Source organism: Lonchura striata, chromosome 2 (assembly GCF_046129695.1).
Source record: "Lonchura striata isolate bLonStr1 chromosome 2, bLonStr1.mat, whole genome shotgun sequence".
Taxonomy (NCBI): Eukaryota; Metazoa; Chordata; class Aves; order Passeriformes; family Estrildidae; genus Lonchura; species Lonchura striata.
This window is the reverse complement of record NC_134604.1, coordinates 92,887,517-92,915,470: the sequence shown is the minus strand read 5'-3', so window position 1 is coordinate 92,915,470 and position 27,954 is coordinate 92,887,517. Positions and strand designations below refer to the sequence as shown.

The following is a 27,954-nucleotide window of genomic DNA, read 5'->3' as shown; positions in this document are numbered from 1 at the left end:
ACCTGTACCTCATTAATGCTCTTTCATGGGCCTTTTACTCCACAAAAGGCAGTTTCTTCCCTTCCTCCTGCATTAGCCCGTTTCACATCAGAAAACACCAGTCTTCACTTCCCTCCAGGTAGAGGTAATTACTACCCAGGTAGTAATGTCATGCACTGATAAAAACCAAAGCTGCAGCTCTGCCTGAGAACAACTAAGAAGTGGAAAAGGAGACAGAACACAGAAACTGAACACAATGACACGTCTAAAGACACCAAAAAGATGTTTTTACAAAAATACAGAAAAATAAGATTGATTTCCCCCCAAACCCACCTATATTAGAAAGAATTACAAGGGGAAAATGGAAGAAGAATCTTCCTCCTGCAACTTGCAATTAGAACAGCAAGAGCTGGGATACTGCTTGTTTACACATGAAAGCCCACTATGGAAGAAGAATTCTCATTAATAAAGTCTCCAAATGAATGGTACATATCCACAGTGATTTTAATAGTTCACCTTCTGAATCGTACACTGTCATATCTGACATAAAAAGATTGCAATTGATTTATTAGCTACAAATATAAATATACCTGGATTTTCTTTTTTTCCTTAAGAATAAAAATGTGTTCAGTCTTCCAAAGTTAGAATCTTAAGAGAAAAGAAGATCATCATATGAAAATTTTCAAGAGTACACAGATCATTTACAGGCAACACAAAATGGCAAGTCACTAAAAACCAGAATCTTTCAGATCTGTCCAAACGATTGTCACTACCCATTCTAATAACACACCCCTTGTCTTCAGAACCCATGGAAACTGGCAAGTCTTACTCCATAATTTCACTTGCATCCCCATTTTTTTATATACAGAGCTTCCCAGAAGCCTTTAATGGTCAGAAGATTTATTTGTTTCTCTTTTTTTTTTTTGCATACACCATTTCAATCAATTTATTCCTTGACTTTTCCTTTCTGGTCAACTGAAAGCAGTTCTTATTCCTCATTTTGCTGGAGTGAAAAATCCCTCCCCTTTCCTATGTCACATAGATGGTTCAAGCACAACAACCTGATTTTGTCCTTTTGGCTGGTTTATAGTCCGTGATGTCAACAGTTTGCGGTGGCCCCTCAGCTTTCTGCCGTACGATTATTGGGACTACCATGTCAAACACAGTTTCAAACAGGTAGTCCACCTTGTATCCTGTCTTTGCACTGGTCTCAAAACACATTTTCTCAGCTGCTGGAACATCCTTCTCATCTAGCATTTTGTATTTCAGTATCTTTTTATAGAGTGCAATTGCATCCTCTGCACGGACTTGTTTTCGCACCTTTGAGCCACAGCTGGCACCAGACTTCTCAGGTCTATTTTCATCCGGTGGTAAAGTACAGTCATCGCTGAGGTCGACTTTATTTCCAACAATAGCAAAGATGCAGTCAGCACTTGCACTGTCTGTCAGCGCCAAGAATCTTTCTTCCAGCTCTGTCAGGCTTTGGAGGCTGTTCACGTCGTACGTGAGGATCACAGCAGCCGCTCCTCTGCAGTACATGGACCCAAGGCCATGGAACTGCTCCCGTCCTGGCAAAGGTTTAAACACAGCAAATGTTAGCGTGCTGGAAAAAAACATTATTAGCCAAATAAGAGAGTTGAAAGAACTTTAAACCAATTTCACAAGTCTGGATGAAGCAGTGAAGGTAAAAATGTGTTATTTGTAGCACTTTCAGGTTTTTCCTTCTGTTTTTCCATAAGAGAGCAACAGTGCCAGAGAACAGCCCTGCTAACTGGTTGCTCAGTCTAAAAGAAGGGAATCTGCAGAGACAAGTCAACAAGGAAACTCATGCTGCAACATTCATACTTGCAGACAGCAAAAAAAAAAAAAAAAAAAAAAAAACAACTGGCTTCTTTTATTAAATTGCATGCTAGTTGCTTTATGTCATATTAACTACAACCCTGCTTGCGCCCACAAATAGCCCATCCGCCTACCTCACCATTTACAAACAAAAAAGCTCTTCTGTTGCAAGTTCTGCTAGAATGTATTACTCCTATAAATCCAGCATGAACTTTCAAGTACATCTAGTTCAGAAATCTGTATCAAAAATCGGTAATCCACTCGTTCCTAAGTTTTGAAGGATTTTGGAAGCTGTACAGTCTGATGCTACATGCCCACAGTTCTCAGGTACCTTGGCTTTACAGGAAGTCTCTTGTAGTATCCAGCCTGTAGTGATATTCATCTGTCCCACCACCAGTTTTACTCATTTTTTAGAGTATTAAACACACAATATACAGAAAATCCTAATACATTCAAAGAAAAATTCATCTTTTAAGTTGCCCTGGCCACTACTTGATAACCAACAGTTAAAACATTTCTTTCTCCTTGCTCATGGACCACCTTCCAGCACCTCCAAGTAAGCCTTGATGTTGTCCTTCATTACTTAGAACACAAAACTGGCTCTTCTTTAAATCCTGGGAAGCAAATAATATTTTTCAGTAGTTGCAACAGGATGAAGGGAAATTAGGCAGAAGACAAACTGTGCTTTCCTTCCTATTGAGAACTGCCACCTTCCCCAAACACTTGCTACCTGCAGAATATGCTTTATGTTTTACTATCCAAAACTGTATCAAGAAAAAGATAAAAACACACTAGATTTCAACCAGCCATCAGAGTCAGCCTTAGGTCACTACATAAGTGTGAATGAACAAAGAAAAAAAAAAAAAAGAGCCAACTACACGCTTATGAACATTTAAAAGTCAACATCATTTTCCAACTCTTTTCGTACAATTCTTTTGCACAAAGCCTTCATTTATAGAAGGATCTGGAAGAGATCTGGTTATATTCATCTTCTGCATGAAACTACTGACCACCATGAGCTATTTCATCATCATCAATGATTCATCATGAAATCCTTGTAAATGACTGCAGATAGGAAAGGCAGAAGAAATTCACGCTGAAAAATGCAGGTCAGCACACACTGGGAAAACACATCCGCACGTGAACATGCACGCTGTGAAAGGAACTCGGAATCTACCTCCAGTTGGGAACAGAACAGTGACTGCACCAAGTCCTTGGACAAACATCAGAACTGTACTCAACGGCTGGCAGTGCTCACCATTATCAGTAAAACACATCTGGGAAACCTCAAGCTAGAACATGAAATCCGAATCTCACTGCACTTTTAACACTGAGTGAAACTCTGGCAACTGCCAGAGAGAAAGCTTTGGAAAGGTGCAGAGATCCCTATAAAGAGGTAAAATGAAGATGGTGAGAATGTTCAGAAGTATGTGAAACATTTACATGAAGAAAAATTGTGGGATCTCTCAAGCTGGTGAATGATTGGAAGAAAGGGCAGAAACAGATATCTACAAATTCAGGCGTAATGCTGAGAAAAAATAAATAGTTGTTCCACAGTTACTTTCTCATCACACTGAAAATGAGGATTTCACAAGAAAAACATGTGTGTAATTTAAATACTCTCCTGAAAAGTGAAAAATTGTTAATAGCAGTTATATAACATTGCAGAGGTCAAAAGTTCAGTGAGCAGCATTCAGAAAATCGTTAGGCAAAGTTTATGGAAAATTGCTTAGGAGCAATTTTGTATAACCTCTGATTTGTTTTCCCTCAGCAAAAGAAATTCTTTAACTCATGATCTGGGAGGTAGGAAAAAAGGAGGCTTTAAAAAAAATAGCTATATCCTTTTTTGAAAAAAAAAAAAAAATAGTTATGTTGAGTAAGGGTAAGGGAGACTGGGATGCAGGGGATGACAGAGGTCAGTCCTTTTATGCTTTTTTTCTTTAACCTCATGTTCAAGTTGTACTTCCAGTTGCACTGAAACTGAGTCTTTAAACGTCCCCAGGTTTTCAATAAAAGTTTGTACCACGGCTGACTTTGTTCTCACCCGGACCCTCATTATAACTGTGGTCTGGAAACCACAATGGAACATGTATCTCCCCCTTTTCTCCCACTTCAGATGCCTAAGCCATAAAATACAGCCCCCAGATTCATTTACAGCAACCAAGCAGTAGAACAATACTATTACTTGTTTTATGGCATTTGTATGCTAATCTAATCTTGCACAGCATAATACAAACCATGGCACTTTTGCATGGCAACTACAAACTGACTACTTCCATAACTAATACACTATTGAAAGGGAGAAAGAAACAGTAAGAATTTACCTTGCATAAGGGACTAATTATGTCAAAGGAATTATGGATAGTCTCCTCTGCTCACCCTCACAGTACAATCAACATGCAGAAAAACTGCATGATGTATTTTTGCAGCAGTTTCCTTGTACAGACCACTTCTGACACAAGCTGGAACAATTCTAAATATGGGGGAAAACCCCAAAACTACACAAAGTACTTAAACTAATATCTGTCCTCAAGGCGTCAGGCAAAATAGCATCAGACATTAGGATGAAAAACTTACTGCATGAGAACAGTCATTCCCATCTTATAGCCAGTTATTTTTTCCTCTGGACACATCTGGTCCCTCCAACCACATATTTTTTTATACAATTAGTTACATTAAATGGTAAGCCCTAAATCCAACAATTAAACAATTTTGCCTTTTCAAAAAAAATAAAGATAACAGAGAAGAGTGAAAGAACTATCAAATAATTTACAGTCAAAGGAATTGCAAGAACTACCAAATCAACCACAAAGGCACATGAGGGAAAATTCTGAAAACCAAGCAACCAAAAACTAATTTTCATTCCTTTTCATCTTTGTATTTCATTGTGTTTAGAGCAGTTCAACAACTCTACAGCTGTATCCCTATTTGTAGCAACATTAACTTTCCAGGTGGTCTTCCATCAAGTATACAAAGTCCTGTCGGAGACTTCAGCAGCAGCACAACCAATGAGCATTTTCAAAGCTGTACAGTGGCTGTCATAAACAAATCAAGGAGTTTTGAGGCAAATGGACCTCAGCACCATAAAGTTTGTAATGAACCTAACAAAGAAAGGAGGGAAAAGCAGACATTGCAAGAGGCTGGCTTGACAAATAAGCAAGGCTAGATTTAAAGTGTACCAAGACTTGAACTTAAGGCCTCCTACAGCACTTTGACCTCTCAGCTGGAAGGCAGCAGCCCCTGGGAATGCTTTCTCCCATTTTAGCATCCCAGTCCCTTTCAGCTGTGGGATTCACTGACAACAGCAGCACCTCAGTGCTGCTCTTGGAGCTCTCTGCCTGCCCACGGCCCAGAGTGTGGTATCCAAAGTAGCCCATGAAGTTGCTGTGGATGTTTATGAGAGCAGAAGCCAGATTTAAATACTCCTTACCTACCACCTCTTCAAAGCCTTTCACCACAACTTCTGAAGTGGCACAACTTCACACAGACATACTCTTTCAAGAAAACTTCTATTGGAAGAAGTAGTTTTAAATCTCTCAGTGTTGAGCATGTACAAGAATGCAAAACAGGCTGTTACTTTCAGTCTGGAGGGAATAAAACACAATAACTATTAAAGAGCTATAAAGGTCTTCAATAAGGTACTGAAAAAAAGTAGTGATTCTACTCTGATATCATAGTCCAAGTGGCAGCATAACTCAGTTCCTAAGGCAAATATGTAGTGGGGAAAAGTACACAAAGGTGGGCTACAGAGGCATGCCACCATTGCATTAAAATTGCACAAGATTGCAGAATTGTCCAGGAAGTGCTCAGTCTATAAACCAGGTACCTTCCAAGGATTTTCACTGTGATTTGTACTGTAATCAGAACAGTAGAGAGGAATTAACAGAAGCACAAGGTATGAGATAGCTTTTGTCTTTCAGATTTTCTTTCTGCTTTTTAGGAGTCTGAACTTGAGTGTAGGCGGAGAGGAATAGGAACTGTGCCCTAGGGAGATAGCTAGAAGAGGGAAGAAAAGAAAAAGTATGAAACCCATGACACAGCACAGAAATCAGTATTAGAAAGTAATGAGCTTTGAGGATTCAGCTGCAGTAGATGAAGGTTCAAAGGGTGACCCTTGTGCTCTTGAGTTACCTCAGCAGGAACAGCCTCGCAATCGCAAGAGTAGACAAAGATCCCTTTTGAAAAGGGAACAGCATTTTTTTCTGTTCACAGACAAGGCAGTAAAGTTGTGACCCTTTAAAGGACATCAGGGGAAACAATTTTGCTAAGAACTGAGATTTGTACTTGTGCACATAAACCAAGATAGGTAATGACTAGCAGAGAACAAACAGTAAAGGTCCCTAAAGGTTTCAGGAAAATTCTCCTGCCCACACAGGAGTCAGGCTGTCAAGTTTTGAGAGTGATGAAGTCAGGGTTCTTCATTACCTTGTTCAAGGTTGGTATTTATTTCTTGTAGGTGGCTTTATCATATTTCCCTTGAAGTCAGGAGCTTTGTTAAGAATGAACTACATCTGTGGTTACTTGGGGATAAAAATAAAGCTCTCCATCTCAAAGGATTAACAAGGATTACATAAATAGAAATTTGTGGAAACATGAGTCACAAAGGACAGGAGAGTCCAATTTCTACACATCCAGGAGCTGTCAGAATATATGATTTCCTGATCTGCCAAAAAATGCCAACACTTGGTTTTTCTTCAAGACAAAATTCCCCATGGAATGATAGTCTCTGAGACCGAGAGAAACTAAATAATTAAACCAACAAATCCAAATAAACAAAAAACTCCAACACAACACCCCCTACCTCTCCCCAGAAAAAAACAACCACCAACCACAAAAGCAATTACAGTTAAGTAATGATAAAATTCATTTCAGCTGCATTACAGAAGACACTTGTATATGTTGAAGCTTCAGTATGCAACAGATGTCTAGCTCTGCTAAAAACCAAGATGACATTTATTTTGTTTATACTCATTACTTAGATATTAATCAACATTCACTGCATGAACTGTGCCCTATTTTAGCAGATTCCATTTAAGTTATAAAATTAGATGTGTATGTCTTGGCCAAAGCAGAATATAACATAAACATAGGAGAGTAGTGATCTTAATACCCAAAGGGCTTTACTTGCATATTTTAAAGTAGAAAGAGCTACACACATGGAAGAAGAAAATATCTACCACATGGGTTAAGTGAACAATGAACAAAGGAAAATTCTTTCATAAAGCAAAACATCAAAAAACAGTCAAGAAAGTGGGCTCAAAGCAATACATGATTGAGACATGCTTACTCCATTTCTAAACACAATTTATTCTGAATTGTTAACTCAAGAATCTTTATCTCATAATAGAAGACTTTTAAATTTGTGAAGGAAATCATCTCCTACCTTAAACCTATGCAGTTTTTACTTAATGAGCAAAAACTTAGGTTATGAAGGAATCTGAAATTGCCAAGACCCTGCAAATATCCCCACTCTACAAACATTAATTATTTTAGTCTTCTAAATCTCCTTCTGCAAAACAGCAGCTCAGTGTGAGAAAACAACCCACACAAACCAGAATCTGTCATTCACTTCTCACTTAAGCAAGACAAGAAATCATGACCAAACTGAGCCCTGTCCTCCATTCAGCTTTAATTATCTTAGAAATACCACATTTCCACTAACAAATGTGCCCCTTGGACACAAAATCAATGACTAGAAAGACTAGAACTTGCACACTGCACAATCATTTTCTATGAATTACTTAAACACCCTTAGGTTTGGTCTTAGAAAATGGAGGTTATTTAAAAACACTTTTAAAATAAATAGAAACAACACAACTTCAGTCTTTATAACATTTTTATTTTCACTCCGAATTAAAACACAAACACATGTAAAAGCACCATCATGTTGCACATGATTCCTTCTTCCTACCAATATATACACACCCACTGAGTCCTTATGACAGAGGTCATTCACAAACTTAGATCCAAAGCTAAGAGCCAAGCCTGCCAGCATTTGGGTATTTATATTGCTGCTTTTAGATAGATAAAGGAAATGTACTGCATGAGCTGCTTCTCCTGCCCTGGAGGCTGGTGGTCAGGAAGGCAAATATACTCTGGACATTAGTTCCAAGTGCTACCAATCTCTTCCCATAAAAAGATCGTAATATCCCAATGGAGGCAAGTCCCAGATTCAGAGGAGCCAATGATGTATTTGAGCTGACTGCCACAGATGAGAAAGCCTCATGAACTGGAAGCAGTGAAGCAGAAGATGCTTTCTAATACATTTAACTTCATGACATTTGAATAAAAGGCAGATCTCGAGACTGCAGTGTGCTGCTATACAAGAGGAATGTAACATTATTTTCCTGATCTGGAAGTGGCATTACATTATGTCACTATAACCTAGTCCCCCACTGAATTCACATTCAGAAATTTTATACAATCTACTGGCAGGCTATAGAATAGAATTCTATTCAGTATTAAAAATTCAGTTTAATAGATCTAATTTTGGCCTGGACAACTGGATAAAGTAACTCAAGAAAATCCAAGTAGTCATCTAACTGGAAGCAGAGAAAAGTTTTAATAAAATAGGAAATGCTTTGGCACTATAATCCTATATTTATGAGCTATGGTTCCCCAGCATGACTTTTATCCTGAGAGATTAAGCTGTACCCTTCTACATAAATAAAATATTAAAGAGATATTTTTTTAGAATACTAAACTACCATCAGTGATCCAAGAGTGTCTGGGATAAAACACATCCAAGAATATATGTCAACTCTAGTTACTAGTGAATCTAAATTATGATAGAAATAAAAATCTAGGAAAAATACACAGAGATAAGTGAAGGACTGTGAGAAAGGGCTAATTCTTAAACACATTTTTTTAAAGAGCGTTAACACTTTTCTATTTGGAAGCAAACTTATGCAGGAATACTTAGCAGATATTACAATATATATTCTCCATGGAATAAGAGGAAAATCTATAACAGGTTTCAGGAAAAGCTGGATGAAATTAATAGCATTATTAAGCATCAAGGCCTTTCACTAGGGATTCTGTCTCTAATACAATATGCAAGGGAAAAAATAAACCTCATCCTTTATTTCCATTTCTTTACATAACAAAGCCAACATCCTTATGGGCATCTAAATTAGCTATTAAGATTCTGCCAAGGGAAGACAAACTACCCTCTAGGAGGTTAGTCTGCACCAGCACCTACCGTGTGCATTAAGAAATGCAGCTCATTCTTCCTCTGCTTTATCTAAGAGTACCAAAAGCACAAATTGTGTTGCTAAACAAATTAAAAAAACCTCACCACAATCAGTGTTTCTAGGAAAGGAATTAATTCAGAATAATTATAAACAAAAATAATCAGTAGAAGGCATCTGAAATAAAGAAAAATGGGGTGATTACTTACTGCAATTGGAAATTCAACTATACTTCATATATAAGAATAGTAATACCTTTAATGAAAAAAGCTTTATGCAGCTATCTTTTAGCCTTCTTCTTTCCTCTTCCCTAAAGTATATAATATGCCATAAATAAGATTTGAAGGACATATTCTAGCAAGGACCAACAAATACCAAATACATGGAAAATTTTGCACTAAAATTCTACCCACTTCACCTACTTTCTTGGAAGACAAATCTTCCCTTAAAAAGGAATAATAACTTTGCTAAAATTAATGCTGCCTATATTTCTTTACAGATTCAAACTTAGTGTCTGTTTAGAGCATTTACAAAAGGAAAATTACACAAATCCCAGGATGGTTTGGGTTGGAAGGGACCTCTGGAAATCATTAAGTCCAACCCACCTGCTGAAGCAGGCTTGCCTAGAGCAGGTTGCACAAGATAATTCCAGGCAGGTTGTGAACATTTCCAGATAAAGAGGATTCAAAACCAACCTGGACAGCCTGTTCCAGTGCTCTATCACACTCAAAGTACAGAAGATTTTCCTAATATTTAGATTACACTTCCTGCATTTTGATTTGTACCTTCTGCCCTTATCCCTTCATTGGGCACTACTGAAAAGCCTGGCCCCACCATCTTGACATCTACCCTTAAAATTTTTATGCAGTGGCAAGATCCCATCTCATCTTAACTGGCTGAAATAAGCAACAGCACAAACTACCATTACTGTGTTCCTCTTTATGGTTCTCACCAGCAGAAAGTGCTCATAATTCTATTTTGGCTGTGCTTCCTGTTTTTACAGGCCAATCCACTCAAGAAAGCCCTGATTTGTTGAGAGAAAAATCCCCTTTATGCCCTTGACCTTTCCAAGAACATCTTTCCCTTGTCACAGTTGAAGTATACCAATAGGTCAGGCAGTTTTAACTGACTCTTTAATTTTTATTAGAACATCAATTCAATTAACATTCCAAAAGTGATACTTTGGCACAATTCACGTAAAACAATTCTTCCAAAGAAGTTCACTTCAATAGGCCTTTTATTGTTAGGACAAAAAACACACTGAGAAGTTATGCAAGAATGCCAGCGTGGTGTGCTGCACATCACATGTCAAACTCTGCAAGATGTGGTTAATGATCTACAGGATCATCTGAGCATTATCTGAAGAATATGAGTTGTTGCAATATGCTTTTCTTCACAAAAAGGCACACACACACACCCCTGTTTAGTAAGAATCACAAATAGAAAATAAAGGATTTTTTTTGCTGCAGATTAGTTTTATTTCATATTCTCCAAGAAGATCATTAATCTAGGCATGTTCTGGTAGAAGCTCCAAAATAAAAGGCTAGTCACCACCTTTTTCTGATGTGTTGAAGAAATGCCTCAAAAGCCATGTAGCCTTAATTTACAGCACACCTCCAAAGAATCAACAACTGAAACATGGGTAAAAATTTCCTGGTCTTTTTGACAGTTAACAGTGTAACAGTTTATGGAGAAATCTGATTTTAAGTAAAATATTAATTTTCTAAAGGCACTTAAACTAAAAGCAGATGCCTAGCAGCTTGCACAGGTGCCAATCAGTTACATCCTGCAGAGCATTCTGAGTCCCAGAGGTATCCAAAAAAACTCATTACTACAGATGAAGCCTTCTCACCCACAGCTCATATACAATAAACATCCCTCAGTCATCTTGTCAAATTCTGCATTATTTGATCATTAATTAGTTTAAATATTCCCAGAAACCTTTTTAATCCAGCTCTGAAGAGCAGTTTGTCCATTTTCATTCCATAACTGGTAGTGAAGGCCTGCATCTCTGGTTCCCAATGACAGACCTGTCAAACACACTCAATGAAAGGAGGAGATCAAGTTTACATGGGAGAGAATAAAAGAGAAAATTTTTAAAAATTCATAAAGGAAAAAAACATTTACAGAGCATGATGAGAGACCAATTGCAATCCTCATTCAAATTTTACCCCCTGTATAATAGAGATTACAGAATTTCACTCAGTCCTTGTCTTGTGACTTTGAATTTGTATTCTATAAAATATCTAAAGAAAGGAAACTTAGTATCCCACCAATTAGCTTATTGGAGTTCAGCTTTCAGATTCTGAGTTTTGATAGACTTTCAGCTTTACAAAGTAATCTGTTCAAAGAACAAACACCCCTCCCTCAAACACCACAATAAAAAACACCACATTCCCCAAATCCCAGAAAAACTCCACACTCCTCCTAAAAGGTATTCCCCTATGACTTAACCTCTTTAATTACTCAGAGAAATTAGTATTTTTTCACTCAGACTCTTTGCCTCTGGCTTCTTTCTCTGAACTAAAAACCCTACCTGTAGCTCTCTTCTCCCATCTTTCCATATTATTTTATTACCAAGAATGTAAAAAGGATCTCACTGAAGTCACATGTTACCTAAATTCTTGATGACTTTTATCTCTCCCTACACTTCTTGTACTTTCCAGAACAGCTCATAGGTTCTGGGACAGCACAAGGTACCAAGAGCTTGGTTTGCCATCTACTAGCAACTCAATGGACCTTGCAAAACACACTGTTGCCCAATGAATCTAGCTTAACATGTTGCCAGCACCCCATAACATTAGCCTCTCTTCATTGCAGCCTTATACATTTGTTTAGACTGTGTATTTTTAGCTGCAATTGTCTTTTTATAGAGAGGCTTACAAACTCAGTGCCTTTGGACTAAAGGTTTCTGTAATCAGCAATGCCTTCAGCTGCCCAATGCCTATATAAAGGAGAAGTAGTATCAGAGAAGATTCCTATTGTCTACAAGGTTTAGCCCACTAGTTTCAGCTTTTCTGGAACAAAAGAATACCTGGAATCTGTTCTGCTACATAAATGCAAAATAATTTTGCTTCCTGCCAAGAATAAATCAGAACTTACCATTCTAAAAATTAAATTAAGACTAAGCTTCTGAAATCACAAAAATTTTAATTTCAAAATAGATGTTCCCATAGAAACAGTATGCTTTCCATCCAAAGCTATCACATTTCATAAAAACATGAATATGCTTTCTATCCAAAGTTTTAAACTTAACCATAATATGTCTAGCAGTACAAAGCATTACACAGAGACACAGAGAAAACCTCCTAACCACATTATATAGCATGCTTTTGCCAACAAAAACTTTGGCTAGACCCACATTAAAAAAAATCCCCCTATTTGTAGCTAAAGATTCCACTGATTCAATCCTTTGAATAACTTTTACATGTAGCTAGCTGGGTTTACTTTTTTCAAACCATTCATTTTATTTAGCTCTCTTGATGTACAGTGTTCATTCCTTCAAAAAGGAGATAACCCCAGAAGATTCAAGCACTTGATGTATTTTCAGCTGCCTGGAAGGGTAGGGCCTTGTAGAAGATGAACAGAACAAATCTTAGTCCTGCCAGACAAGCAAGCGTACCACAAGGTGCACCTTCAACACAAATTGAAAAAATGACACAAAAAATGTTTCTCTCTGAAATATCACAGCTGTGAAGAGAAATGTTCTATCTAAACACTGATATCTGGCAAAAGAAATAAGTGCCAAACAGATTGATAGGACACTACCATCCTATCTACAAGCAAATGCTCCACCAGAACTCCAGCTGAAATCTAGCATCAACACCATGTCTACTGAAAATGTAGCAGGGTGCTAAATTAAGCTAATTACGTTAAATTCATGAAGTTCCTATATGCCTTTACTGAAATGAGAGCAGGAATGAAAGAGTGAAAAGAAATTTAAGTCCAAGTAAGTAAAAAAGCGTTGATGTAAAATTCTTCTGAAATTGTGTCTAAAAGAAAAGTTGAAACTGCTGCTCAGAAAGAAGTGGTCATTTGGCAGCTTTCCTTCAGGAAAATATGATTGGAAAGAAATCATAAGGGGAGGGAGAAAAAAGAAACCTTGGATTTACTTTGGAAGAGTTCTGCAGGAAGCAGTATCACTAAACACTTAACTGCAGCAGCAGAGCTTGACAGTCAAATCCTGCTGAACAATGAGTAACAGAGACCAGTTACAGGACAGGGCTGTACAACAACCTGACCTAGGCAAGACACGTGCTTCTGGCCTGTGGGAGAAGCTTTTCAGCTTTAACACCTGCTGAAACACCAATTCATTTCCTCAAAGTACCTTCTACAGAAAACCAATTAATTTTCCACAGGGTGAATTCTAAAAACAGCTGGTCTTTCTTTGCAGTACCTGAAAACTGACACTTTTTCCCTTAATTTGAACTGAAGGCACCGCAGATGAGCACACTTGTTGCCCTGATTTTTAAAAGTGTTTTCTTTCATAGGTCTTCTGAAAGCTTTAAAGTTCTTCTAAAAGTTTTGTATGCCTTCTGATCTTTACCTATTTCTACTGGAGTTTCTCACACACATTCATGTAAATAATGATTGTTTTGCATTCTTTGTGGGAGGAGAGAATTGATGGACTGTTGGTTTGACCAGTGTGGTTGGAAAAGTAGCAATTTCATCCTCCAATCCACTGTCACTTTTGGAATTCTACATATTGCGAGGTCAGAAATAAAATTGGGTCTTTTTCTCTCTTGAACTCACCAGGCTTCTGTGTACTCATTCCATGTCCCAGAGTGACACCCACTTCCCTACACAATTTCCTAGCAGAGGGTGTTGCCAGGTCCTTAACTTCAGAGTCACTCAAAGGAGACCCTCAAAGCCCACGCTCCTTCCTGAAGCTTGCTCTTCAAACTGAGAAGCAGGTCTTGAGCTCAGGCAGGAATGCGTGGCCAGGTGTACTTTAGCATGGTCTGACTGGCACTGCAGGGCCAGGAGGTCACTCCACACTTACTGGAGGTTTTATATTGCTCAATAAGGAACTGGCAGATTAGGTAGATTAGCTTAGATAATTAGATAGATTAGCAGTACTGGTTTGGCTGGGGCAGAGTCAATTTTCTTCACAGTACCCTGTATGGGGCTGTATTTGGGATTTGTGCTGCTGATTTGGGAAACTGCATAGATAACACAGGGATATTTTAGCTATTGCTGTGCAGCAGAGCATTAGAAAATTTCCTGTTTCTCATATACTTCAATACATATTTTAACTTTAATAGATAATACATACTTTAACCAATATGTACCTTAAAGAAAATTTGAAGATGCACAAGCAGGCCATCCCTGTGTGCTGAAGCATGATGTAGCCTACCTGGACTTCAACAAAGCCTTTGACACTGCCTCCAATGGCACACTCCAAGAGCTGGCAGCCCACATCTTGGAAAGAAGCATTCTCTGCTGGGCTAAGAACCAGCTGGATGGCTGGGCCCAGGACATGGTGCTGTATCTACCTGGCATCTGGCCACCAATGGTATTCCCCAGGGATCGGGGTGGGACTGAGTCCTGTTCAATATCTTTCTGGATTATCTGGATGAGGAGACTGAATCTACCTCCAGCACGTCCACAGACAAAACCATGTTAGGTCAATCTGTGGGAGGGTGGGAAGGTTTGGCAGAGGGACCTGGACATGCTGGATCAATGGGCAGAGACCAGTGGCATGAGGTTCAACAAGACCAAGGGCCAGGTCCTGCACTTGGCAGCAACAACACGAGGGAGCAGTACAGGCTCAGACAGAGTGGCTGGAAAGTGGCACAGCAGAAAAGGACCTGGGCGTGCTGGTCAACAGGACACTGTCCCGTGAGGAGAGGTTGAGGGAGCTGGGGCTGTTTAGCCTGCAGAACAGAAGGTTCAACAGGGACCTTATTACCCTCTAAAATCACCTGAAAGGAGGGTGTAGCCAGGTGGGGGTTGGCCTCTTCTCCTGGGTAACCAGCAACAGCACAAGAGGACAGACTTAAGCTGTACCAGGGGAGACTCAGGTTGGACATTAAGGAATAATCTCTTCACAGAAAGGGTGATAGACACTGGAATGGCTGACAGACATGATGAAGCCCAGTTTCCCTGGAGATGGCTGAACAACTACCTACCAATGAGAAGTGAGGAATGGAATCCTTCTTTTGCTTTGCTGGTGCATGCAACTTTTACTTTACCTGCTAAACTGTCCTTGTCTTAACCCACAACTTTTCTCACTTTTACTCCCAGTTCTCTCCCCCATTCCCGTGGGGTAGAGTAGGCAAGAGGGTGCTTGGAGCTTAGTTAAGATGTATCTCAATGAGCACTCTGAAATTCTACTCATCAGCATTCCTGCTAGCTCTCAGCAAATAATCGTTAAGTCAGTCTGCCACTGCCTCACAAACAAGAAATTCTTCCTGTTTTTCTTCATTCTTTATTCCTGTTTTAAGCCAAGTTAGTTTTTTTAACTTCCTCATTAACATTTTAACTTTGCTATAGACTTGGCTCATTACAACCTCTTTTTTTAAAATCAAAATTCCCCATAGAAGGGTTAACTACATACGTACCAAGACAATCAGTACAATACACCATTTTTGGAGTGACGAAACACCATAAACTTAATAAATATCTTAATTAGAAAATTGTCATTTTCACAACAAGAAGTTTACTGTTACTCATTGCAGACCCTCTTTGGATTAAATTTTGTATCCACCCATACACAAAATTAATGATCTACTCTTTCAGAAACAGTCTTCTTTTTCCATATGATCACTTTAACCTCAAACACATTCTATGTATTTCTGCCTCCTGGCTGTCAGTTATTTCCCTTCTTCCCAGGAACAGGAAGCCAAACCATCAAGAAGCAGCTGTGAACTCTTTTGTGAACATCCACCCAACAGGAGTCGCACATGGTAACACAGTAAATTAGCTTTCTTCCACAGATCCACAGGAGAGTTTCAGAGCTTGTTGCCCAGAAAGGCCGTAGGTATTCCATCCCTGGAAACGTTCAAGAACAGGTGGGATGGGGCCCTGAGTAAGCCAATCAAGTGGATAGTATCCCTGCCCATGACAGGGGGTTGGAACTAGATGATTTTTAAGATCTTTTCCAACCCAAACCATTCTAGATTCATTCACATAGCATTAGCTATGGCAGTGCCTATTTTCCATCAGCCCCATTTTCATGATAATTTCTTCCATCAGTATTTCAAAAGCACTAGCAGCAAAGACAGACCAATAGAACCCAGCCCTACCCCTCAGCGCTCTACTTCAGGGCCATCCCAGGACATCAGCCAGAGGCTTTTAGAAACCCGCAGGAAGTCCCTTATTTAGACAGTTTCAGGGATCTCCAGGCTGCTCCTACCACAGCATCAGGTCACCAGAAGCAAGAGTTTTTTAGCCTTTAGTAATCAGTCTGGAAGGTCACATACCCATGGGAATGCACCTTCCAACCCTACCACACAGCCAGAGACCATTCTCTTCTTCCACAGCTGCAGCACAGCTTTGTTCAGTACATGCATGGGACACTGCAGTATAGAGGGACTCAAGTATATCAGCCATGCTTCCTTTTGAAGATAAAAATTATTACTAGGCTCATATGTAGGTAGCCCCTCAAGCACTACTTCCATAAATCTTTTATCCTACTAGTATGTCTCCAGGTTGATTAGGAGTAGAGGACAGAAAGAAGATAACTTTTCTAGAGCCTAACTTTTACAGTACTGAAGTTAGTGCAAGACAGCAGCTAAATGCTGGTAATTTATCACTGATCATTACTAGGTGAGGAGGGAGAAGGAAAGGCATTTACTAATCACAACTCACATCCTAAAAAACAGAGTCCAGGTTACACAAAAACACACTTGAGAGCTGGCAGGCTGTTTTGTAAGAAGTGACCTTCTGTGTCACGTTTCCAAAGCAAGGAACGATTCTTGCACACATAACAAAAAACACAGTTGTCCAAAATGCTTCAGGAAGCTCTGGTTGTCAGGTCAATAGCAGATAACCACAGCTGGTCTGCCCCTGCAGAAGTGGGAAACTGTCTCAGACAGTGCTGCTACCTGGGTTTTGTGGGAATATATTTATTGTTCAAAACATTAAGATAATTTTATCACAGGATGTGTGACTTGTGTTTTCAGAGCTTATAGTAGGATACACAAATGATCTTTACATTTCTGGTGCTACTTCTCCCTTCTAATTCTCCTTCCAGTTTCTCTGCCTACACAATTAAGAGCATATGTAATATCCACAGTTTAGGAGCGTTAATTTGCGAATTCAAGAAACTATAATCAGACAAGAGACATGGTACATAATCTCATTACTGTTCTCCAACCTGGTACAAAAGGAGTGGTGCTAAAAATCTTAAACAACTCAGTTCTGAAATTTCTAAATAAAATAAGCTACAAAGAGCAATGCTACCACTGTCCAGTGTCTGCCCGTTCAACCCGCCTGCCAAGAGGGGAAGCTGCTTATAGAAAGGGAACTGCTCACTGATTTGCTTGCACTGCATCCTTTTCTTCCATAATTAGGGCAGTATCTCTGAGTCACAAAGTGTTCTGCCACTCAAAGAGAAGACAACTATTCCACTTCCACTGTGGTTCCAAGACTTGAAGTAAAAAAGAAGTCAAACAGGACAACATGGAAAGGGCACAAAACAGCAGAAAAGGAAGGGAGATAAGGAAAACAATACAAATGTCATACATACAGCTATCTGCTACAGGAAGGAAAACTCATGTCCCAAAGGCAGTCTTACAGTCTCATGAAAATAAGATATACTGGTAGGGGTTGGAGGAGCTGAGCAGTTTGAGACCTTTTTAGTTTCATAAAATTGGAGATTTAGTTTTTTTAAAAAGCAACAGCCTCTATCAGGATGGGAAAAAAATTTAAAATAAATTCACTCATTATACCAGTGGAGATTTTTTGTTTTGTTTAAAACACCCAAGTCTCACTTGCAGCAAACCACAAGATTTGATGATCCCTTTTATGAGGCTTGGAAGATGCTGGCTCAACTACACACATCTTTTTCTTTCAGCTATTTTTGTACCTATAAGCCACTACAGATTATGGTAATTTCTCCCTTTTCGGAATGAATGAAAATTTTGAGAGCAAATGATAGGTGAAATATAAACAAAAAAAAACCTCTAGAATGTTAACAAGATACTTATTTCCACTTTCAACAATTAACAAAAGATTTATATGCCCAGATCACAGGTCCAACTATGAAGAAGAGAAACTGAAATTTTGAGGCCTTTCACAACAAAATCTCACATATTCAAATATATATGGTTGAATATTATATATGACTAAAAACTCATAAATAGTCATCAGCTGCAGAATGTAAATTAAAAATTTTCCTTTTATTTCAACTGTACTGAAGAACATTATTTTTAAACTAAGTATGTAAAAGTGGTTGAACAACACCTTTTCTCTGTATTTTGCAAGAATCTCCTAAAGTACAAAAGCAGTAGTTAGGAATACTAAATTATGTAACAATTTATAGAAAATATGTAATTGTATCATAAAGAAAGGCTGAGTGAACAGGGAGAAGTAGCTACATCAAATGCTCACACAGGTCTTTAGGCTCTCAGCAGGGATCCTCCATGAATGACTTCTTGATGGCTCATGCAAAGCCAACTTCGATTTTCATCTGCTTCTTAAGAGATGGAAACATATACTAGAAAATTCACAAACACATCTGATATCTCCCTTTAAAAAACATGTTAATAAGCACTCTTCTATATTTGTTTCTTTCCACACCCTGGTAGGTGTGGAAATCTTGCATGTTTATTGAGTTGGTTTCCCTAAAGGATGCTATCCTGAATCTCCTGTGATGTAGGATAGAAAATTACTTATGTAAAGAATTCAAATTAAGAGCAAAAACCCACTCACTTCCTTTGACCACCTCTGCTCTCTATAGCACACTTGCATAAGTTAAGTTTAATCACCAACCTGAAATCTCATTTCCTAGGCATATCTTCAGGTACTGAATATGAAATTACTGTTAATCAAGCACAGGAAAAGGAATTTATCACAGTTTTGATGCCTTTTGATCAACCCCCTGGATGTTGTACCAGTGTTTTCCTGAAAGAAAGGAAATCATTCAGACTTGGAAAAGAAAATTTTTCTTTCTATTCCACTATTTTTAATTCTTCAAATGTATCCACCACAGACTCAGCATCTTTCTAGATGAAGACCCAAACAGAGGTTAGTTGTTTGGATATTTTGCAATAGCAAAATGTGACTCAGATGAGGGATTACTTAAGTGTATCTTCAGTTCAGGCAGTAAAACATGCCACTTGGAAGCTCACATGGCCAGTGGCTTCAACACGAGGCAACAATTGCAGTGAAGCAAGCAATTCATGTAGATATCAGATGTGATTGCAGTGTCAAGTAAAGAGACTTAAAGTAGCCCACAGAGTATCAAGAGCAGCTCAGCCAAGGCACTGTGAGGCTGCTTATGAGTTTCCCTGGTTTTGATATTTGTGTCACCATAATGTGCATGTACTGAGGTGAAACTAGAAATGTATTCACCATACATGACCACTTGAAGTAGTAATTGTAAAACAACTAGCAGCCTCACACTTGCACTCACACTCAAAACCTGCCCCACACTTGTATTTTAAGTATCTAATGTCCCCCTAATTGCATAGTCAACAGAAAGACATCACAACCCTGACTGCCGACGTTCAGGCACCTGGACATAAAATACTAATTTTAAATACCTCTTTGTAATTGAATCAAACATGTGTTACTTCGTATACATTCATCTCATACTTTACAGCTTATGTAGCATTCTGCTGTTTTGTACCACACTATTTACTCAGCTAGACAGAGAACTACTGGAAAAAACATTTCCTGTCCCATCCCTGGGTTTTTCCTCTCACACTCAAACTGAAAGAGCTGTTGTTTCTTAGACAGCGCAGGTACACGTTTCACAAAGTCAAACTGAAGAATGTAACAGGGCATTAGTAACTTGTTTTCAGGCCCAGAACACCCATGCCTTTGCACATACCCTCTAGGACACCAGTTTAACTGAAGACAATAATCCAGTTCTTGGACACCCTTATTTTCTACAGTTTCTCTACCAGTTCCTAATCCATCAGGAAGATGAATTTCCATATATCTGCAACTTTTGTGAGCAGCTTTGCCACTGCATTTACGCTGTTTTGCTAACCATTTCTCTTGCTCATGCCTCCCTCCCTCGTACATTTTCAGAATTGGCATAAAGCAGACAGTATTTTAACTAATCTTTTGGCTGTTGAGTCAATTTTGACAGACATCTGCAAAATACAACTCTTCCTTCAGTAACCAGGGAAGAAGAATGCAATGCCAGAGGCACAGACTCTTCATTAGGAACATTCTCCATATTGCTCCAGCCTAGAATCTGTGACTTTAAAAAATGGCATATTGAGTCAATTCAAGAACTTGAACAAACTCAAGTCCTCTTGAAAGTCACTCATACTTGTCAAGCTGCAATGCCTTGGCAGGATCCTGGACAGCTTTAGCCAAGCACACATCTCAGGTCACTGAGACTGTTCAGGGAGAGCCCTATTCAAACTGTTGAGTACTTTCCCACTAAGGCTAGAACAGCTCAGTCACTTTGCACTCTGTTATTAAATACCACATGCAAAGTGGGGATTTAATGTTGGGGCTGGAACACAGAAAGCAGCACAGAGGTACACACACATTTACCTTAGCCTGCATCAAGTACTCACGAGGTGCCATAACTTCCCCATTAACTTGCCTCTGCAAGTCAGTACTAAAATTACACATTAGAAATAAAATTCTGCTTTCAATAAGTTAGCTATAGCTGAATAAATTGTGTTACTTTTGTCTTCTGTTTCTTTTTTATATGTATTTTTCACTATTCCCTCTGACAAGGTATTTCTATATTTTTACTTAATTTGCATACAAAAGCATTTTCAGCTGCAGTGAATTTGCTACCTTTCACTTTACTTGTGTATCGTATTTTAAATTGCTGGACACAGAAAATAGAACTTCCTCCAGGACATTCCCCAGGCAGTTCATTATTTCTTCATATTTTTAATCATCTCCCAAGATATTCTACTCTTTTCAGGATACATTCATTGAAAAAAAAAGAAAAAAGTAATCCAATGCACTGTTTCACAATAACAAAACCATGTTTCCAGGGATAGTTTACAGCTTAAATTTTTATTCCTTCCTTTGTATCTGCTTCAGAGGCTTTAGACACAGAGCTCACTGACAGTGAGCTCTTTTCAGGAATTTCTGTTCCTCTTACGGTTTCCTTTTCAAGATATGAAAATATATAGCTTATAACCATACATAGTAATCTCAAGGAAGCCATACTATATGTGTATGAGGCACTGGTCCTCAGCCGTCATTGTTTTTCATACAACAATCATGAACAACTAATTGAGGCAAATATAATATTCTGCAAAATAATTTTCCCAAGGGCAGAAAGGAAATAAAAATGTTTTAAAAATTTTTTTTAAAAATCTAAAAATCAAAGACTCTTGCTGGTAACTGGCCCCCAAGCCATGACTGACCAGCAACAAACTTAAAGGATTTTATTCTCCATAATTTCCAACCTCTATGTTTAGTTCTCACCTGTTGAGTGCAAATACACTCTCAGCAGCCTTTCTCACTGATGGCCCCTGATACCCAAGACACTTTTTGAGGTGATACCTCCTATGTCCTTCCAACAAGAAACCTCTTGAACTAAAGATACCTCATGACACATTCAGCAACACCCAATCCCAACTGCTGCCAGAATTCCATCAGGTGCAGAAAGGCACATTTGGCTTCAATTAACCCACCCAACCATCTCATCTGCAGCTTCTTTTTCCCTGCTGTTATCCTCTACTCCCAAAAGTCAAAACCAGAATAATATCAAACAGAGTGGCTTCTATCAGTGTTCACTTGTGAGGAAATGTGTCACCTAAATCCTCCTCTTTCTTTGTTCTGTTGCAATATGATGGAGGACCATGTTTGTGCCCTACCTACCGACAGTTTGCATATTGCTCACCACACAAGGCAATGTTTGGTTCCAGCTTCCTGAGCTGATCTCACACCCTGAGGACCACGTCACACCCCATATCAGGTTTGCCTTGAGAACTAAGCTGGGTCACTGCCTTTACCCAGAAATGGAGTGTAGGATCGGGGGGGGAAGTTCAGACTGGACATTAGGAAAAGATTCTTCACTAAGAGGGTGATGAACAGGCTGCCCACAAAAAAGCACCAAGCCTTTCAGAGTTCAAGGAGGCCCTTCCTGGTCATACGGTTTAAAGGTTTAGTTTTAAGTAAACCTGCAAGGAGCAGGGAATTGGACTTGGTCTTTATGGGTCCTTTTCAGCTCAAGATATTATTTGACTCAGTGTGCACAAGGAAGTGTTCATCAACACAGATAACTTGTGAAAAAAAAAAAAAAATAAAAGGACAAAACCAAACTCACAAAACTGTCAAAGCCTAACTAAGCAAGGGAGGAACTTAATCCTTTTTACCGGGGGGGGAGTCTAACACATCTTATCAGCTAAACATTGACACCTTGCCCGAGAAAGCTCAGCACGGGCAGCTGCCTGCACTGCAGCCTATGAAACCCCAGCAGAGATCAGAAGCTGTGAGCAATTCACACGCGCTCACTAGCACTGATTAACATCAGACATCAGCAAACCAGCCACAAGAGATGTAAGCAAGCACTGACGGGGCAGATACACTGCAGCAGAACCAAAGCACAGGAGAGCCTTTTCTAGACTACGTTTATGTCCTTTGTCCCTAACTATACTAGCTCTGACAAGTTAAAAAACATATATATGTATATGTATATATATATATACATATATGCAGGTAAAAATAACTGAAAGATATAAAAATATGAACCTATAGCTGAGTATTCACAGAATTAAAAAAAAAAACAAGTCAGTCTTTGTTGACAGATAGCTCAAGATAAGAAGGTAAGTTTTCTTTCTATAAAGTTAACCTTCATGTTTCCCGATTATAATGCTGCATGAATATCTGATGGTAACTCCAAAATTCAGCCTTTTATAATAGAATTAGAGGATCCTGATGTGAATGCCCTAAAATACTGGTCATTCATTTACCAGTTGACTGCTCTAATACTATGTCAGCAACACAGGGGACATGGCCATTAATAATTAAGAAATCTTGCTGCTGGGATTAAGAAACTACTTATCTGTCAGAGGAATAAATGTCAACTTAAAGAGACTGAAAAATCTAACATACAGAAAAGTTTTACCTTTAGAAATACCAAGGCATCAGAAAACATCCCTGAACACTCCTACAATATCATTAGCTGTAGCCACCACACATTATTTTTCCAGGTTTAATGGTGGAACAGGACCAGGACCCTCAAAACTTCAGGAGGTTTTGTACTGCCAGACATAAAAGATTACATGCTAGCTCTGAGCTACATGCCATCAGCACCCAGCAGGAAGCTTTAGTGTACTCTGCAGCTGCTGTCAGCACTGCGTAGGAAATATATTTATATATACACATATGTATATACACACACAGAAATATATATATAGCTTTGACATCCTGAGTGTCCAACCCTCAATCCTTTTGTGTGAGGAGGAAGGTCTTCTCACTGATGTTGTTGCTTACTTTCCTTGTTGCAGAAAAATACTACTTCAAAAAACTAGTACAAATGTCTCAAAGCATGTATTCAAATGCTTTAAAGACTAGGCCTCTATCCAGCAAACTAGCTCTTCAAAATATGCTAAAAGTGTACAGTTCCTTCTTTCTGTACAGTTTATGGTTGTTGTTTTTTTTTTTTTTTAGTACCTTTGAATTAAACAATCCAAAGAGAAAACAACAAATGCAATTTGTTGCATCAGAATATAAGAAGTAAACAATTCTATACACCAACCACAAATACAACAGCAGCCATGCTGGGTCAGACACAAGACTGACTATCCAAGCCTCTGACAATGGAGAAACAGCCAAAAGCAGATGGCTGGGAAAGGGAGAGCTTTGGAACATGGCAAACATATGATTCTTCTCCCAACTATTCCTCCATCTGTGGCTTGTTTCCTTGACTTGAATGCAATTCCAAATAACTTTTCTCATAATCATCAAATTGGAAAACAGGAGATGTTGAACTATTTGTCATGAGCATTTACATAAAAAAACAATCAAGTCTGACAACTTCTGAACACCTATTTTACAGGGCTTGTGGATAAGAGCATGAAAGATTTAGACTAGACTAAGCAGCTGATTTTTCCAAGATAAGGAGGGGTATGAATGTACAGATAAGACTCCTCCCTAGAATAACTGATTTACACTTCAAATCTAACTTGGTAGAACAGGTCAGGTGTGTACACTGATTTCATTAACAATAACACATTTTAATGCACATTTTAAGCATGGTGGTAAGCAAATTTAGTTCCTCCGAGGAAAATAAGATTTTTCTGAATTCAGAGCAGGAAGTAATGCAAAATCAACAGAGTGATTAGTGAAAATGACACACATTTTAAATACCTCAGAAAATCAGCAACTACACTTGCACTAGTATCCATGCATACTTAACTTTTGACCCATCACCACTACTGCAGATATTCTCATCAATCACTAAAGTCTAAGTGTGCACAAGCATCACTTTGTATTACAAGAACGAAGCTTCACTGAACTGAAGCTTGTATTGTTACAGCCAAATGCCTACCCCATACGAGAAAAACAAACAACCATACAATTTGAACTGCAAGTAAAACACAGGGGACTTCTATGAAGATCAGTCCCAAAAATAATGCTCATAAGCAATAAGAAAAATAAACATATATTCATATACTAATATGAATGGATAAAATTTTAAAAGAAGATGTATTCCAGTTTACCTTGTTTAATTATGTATTGAACTAGCTGCTACCATGCATAGCCTAATTTTTCTAGGCCAAATCTTCCCCATTTCTACATCATACATTTTATAAAGTGCTATTGAGGTATTAAGACAAACATCCTGAGCTGGCACTCAGTATTTAAGTAGGTGGGATGGGTGCAAACTTTAATCCATGTTCTTGACATTTCTGTGCTAAAAAATTTCATCTCCTGAATGATTGTTTGTTTCTGGATTTCTCCATATATCTACACATACTTAATTAAAGAAAACATGTATCAGTATTTGATAACCCGATAACTGCTTCACAAGAATGTAATAGTTAGCAACATCAGGTTAATAAACAGCCAAAAAAGCTAAATTTTAAACTCCTCCTTACTACACATTCCAAGTTTACTTGATACCCACCTGGTAGAGATAAGACAGTGAGACTGCAGAGAGATAAAAGGCATAAACCAAGGTCTCCAGACACACTGAAGCCAGCAAAAGCATAAGGTCCACACAAAATAAAAATAATAAACAAATAAATAACACTGGCTGTTGAACCCCTTAGTGACTTAACACCAGAGTTACACCAGTGTCAACAAGGTCCCTTACTTCTTCACCAGGACAGCAGGAAGTGCATATGTGCCCTGGGAGCTTCTATTAATTCCAAGATTAACGAGAGCAGTTAATAAATGAAAACCCACAGGCCCCAACAATCTAGCCCAGTTTTGGCAACTTCCATCATTCTGCAGGAGCACAAATTAACAGGGAGATGGTGCAAGAGCCCTTGGTACCCCTGAAACACAAGGGAGGGGACAGCCAGGCTCAGTGCTAACTCCAGCAAAAGAAGAATGAGGAAGATGTGTTATGCCACCCTGGCACAATACAGCAGCACTTTTCATCTGTTGCTCCGCAAACAGAGCTTCAGCAATTCTGCTCCAGAAGTGCTGCTGAGCAGCAGGAACTTCTACTGCAGAGCTGTGCATTGGAAGTGGCCCTGCTCCAGGGTGCTGAGGGAATTGTGGCCACTGGGGAAGTTATTGCTGAGCTCTGAACACTTGCACTGTCCTGACACAGATATCAGCTGGGTGTTCACCTGGCACATGGAGATTCCACCTCTGGAGCTTTTCAGATTCCACATACAACTGGAACCTAATTCCTCAATTAACACTAAATAAAATACTGCAATAAGAATAAATGACTGACAAAAAGGACTCTAAAACCAGCAGACAAGCCTTGGAGGCACTTATTTTATTATGCATGATAAAAAATAGAAGATGTTAATGAAAATTACCAAGGAACAATCTCACCAATACAGATGGTTTTTCTGTTGAAATAAAGTACACTGCTAATCACCCACAGGGGCCTGGCTTACTAAAAACAAGCAGCAACTGGCCACAAGAGACTCTCCATAGTAAAACAAATAAATTCCAAAATTGAAGTAGATTTAAAAAAAGTACTGCAAATGACATAGAAAGTATATTGGAAACAGAGCTACTGGTAGAGAGCTTTCATGATAGTAACAGATTACTAAATGCATGAAAAAGCTCTTAAACACCTCCTCCCCACACTTCCCAAAAGTGTTTCTGTATAACTTTTCTGCAGTTTCATTTCTCCCTTTCCTCCTTCTCAATTCCTGACACAGGAAAAGCCATTTTGGACTAGATTGTGACATGAAGTGACACAGCAAATGAACTTCCCTCCCAAATTTCATCAAGAGGAAACTGGAATATTGCACGATGCTGCAGCTCCACAGCTTTCACAAGGACATATAACCGGCATTCTTCATGTTGCCACTAAGCAGTTTTAAAAAATCCGGCTAAACATGAAAACAAAAAAACAAAACAAAACAAAAAAAAAAAAAAACCACACACACACAAAAAAAAAAACAACAGCAACGAAACCCACAAAACAAATATTATATTTGCAAAGAACAGCTTAAAGGCAAGAGCATCCATTGGCTTAATTGCAGGACACTCTGGTCCTTTACATGACAAAGGACAGCTTCCTAACTTAATCAAGAGCGAGACTAAAGACTACAAACCCCTTCTCCAGTCCGTGCTCTCCCACCTCCTCCACCCCAGGCCTCCAAACCACAACCCACACTCAGTCCTGCATCCCAGAGATGCTACCTGCCGCAACAGTGGGACAGACAGCCCGTTGCTGCTATCCCAGACAGAAAGTGCCGGCAGCCCGTGCTCTCCGTGCACCGATTTCTTACAGCTGCGGGGAAGGGGAACGCCACGTCTGAAGGGCTGGCAGGCAGCACGCGTTTGCAAGTCCGTCTGACACCAGCTGATATCAAAGTCAACAGTACACAACGAGAAGGGATGAACAGAAGCTGTAACCTCTCCAATTCCTGACTGAACTTGTAGCCAGTAGCCATCTACTCGGGTAAAACAACGCAACCAGGCACCGCAATCTTCCCTGTACATCCACATTTAGCAAAGCAATCCTAAAAATACGAGATGAGCAGTTGTAAGGCCCCTTATGGTCCGTCAAAATCGCCTCTCTATTCAGACTCCGTCCTACCGCCAAACCCTATGATTCAGAGGGCTGACTCCACCGTAGAGCCGAAGCAAGGCGATAAGCAGCGGGGCAGGGCTCCCGGCGCCGGCCGCCTCCGGGGCACGGCGGGGATCACGTCTCCATCCCCTGCCCGCCGCTTCCCGGAAAGCGGAGCTGTCCCGAGCGAGGTCACCCACCCCGCAGCTCGTACGCTAGGGCCGAGCCCGAACTAGGGAAAAGAAAGCTCTACGCATCCCAAGGCGCAGAGCGTGCCGCGGGCAGCGCCGCTCCGCAGGAGCCGGAGCAGAGGGCAGCCCGCCAGCAAACACCCCGCGGGTGTCGGGGCACCCCGCTCCGCCGGACCGCGCCCCTCCGCGCTGCCCCCCGTGCCGGGGGTCCCCTCACCTGCGGTGTCCCAGATGGAGATGTTGTACGGCCCCCACTGCTTCAGGTAGAAGGCGCCGCCGACGGTGCTGACCGTCTCCTGGAAGCGCCGCTCCATGTAGCGGTGCAGCAGGGAGGTCTTGCCCACGTTCATGTCCCCCAGCAGCACCACCTTCCCGTCCGGCTTCTTCATCGCGGCTCGGCTCGGCCCCCCGCCGGCGGCCGCTCCTGCGCCCCGGCCCGGCCCGCCCG

The 27,954-nt window shown here is 39.7% G+C and overlaps 1 protein-coding gene across 1 annotated transcript; it reads right to left on the bottom strand.

The window, feature by feature from the left end:
* Positions 1 to 465: 465 nt before the first annotated feature.
* On the bottom strand, positions 466 to 27,954 carry RAB20 (RAB20, member RAS oncogene family). Its single transcript, XM_021545579.2, has 2 exons — positions 27,724 to 27,954; positions 466 to 1,547 (listed from the first exon to the last, which is right to left on the bottom strand). The coding sequence occupies exons 1-2, from the start codon at positions 27,893 to 27,895 to the stop codon at positions 1,027 to 1,029; spliced, it is 693 nt and encodes a 230-aa protein (XP_021401254.1). The 5' UTR covers positions 27,896 to 27,954; the 3' UTR covers positions 466 to 1,026.

Bases quoted from the DNA above. Each gene is read 5' to 3' on its own strand.
- RAB20 (XM_021545579.2), bottom strand. From the start codon at position 27,895: ATGAAGAAGCCGGACGGGAAGGTGGTGCTGCTGGGGGACATGAACGTG. The intron at 1,548-27,723 runs GTGAGGGGACCC...AACCTTTGCCAG, and splicing joins CTCCATCTGGGACACCGCAG to GACGGGAGCAGTTCCATGGC.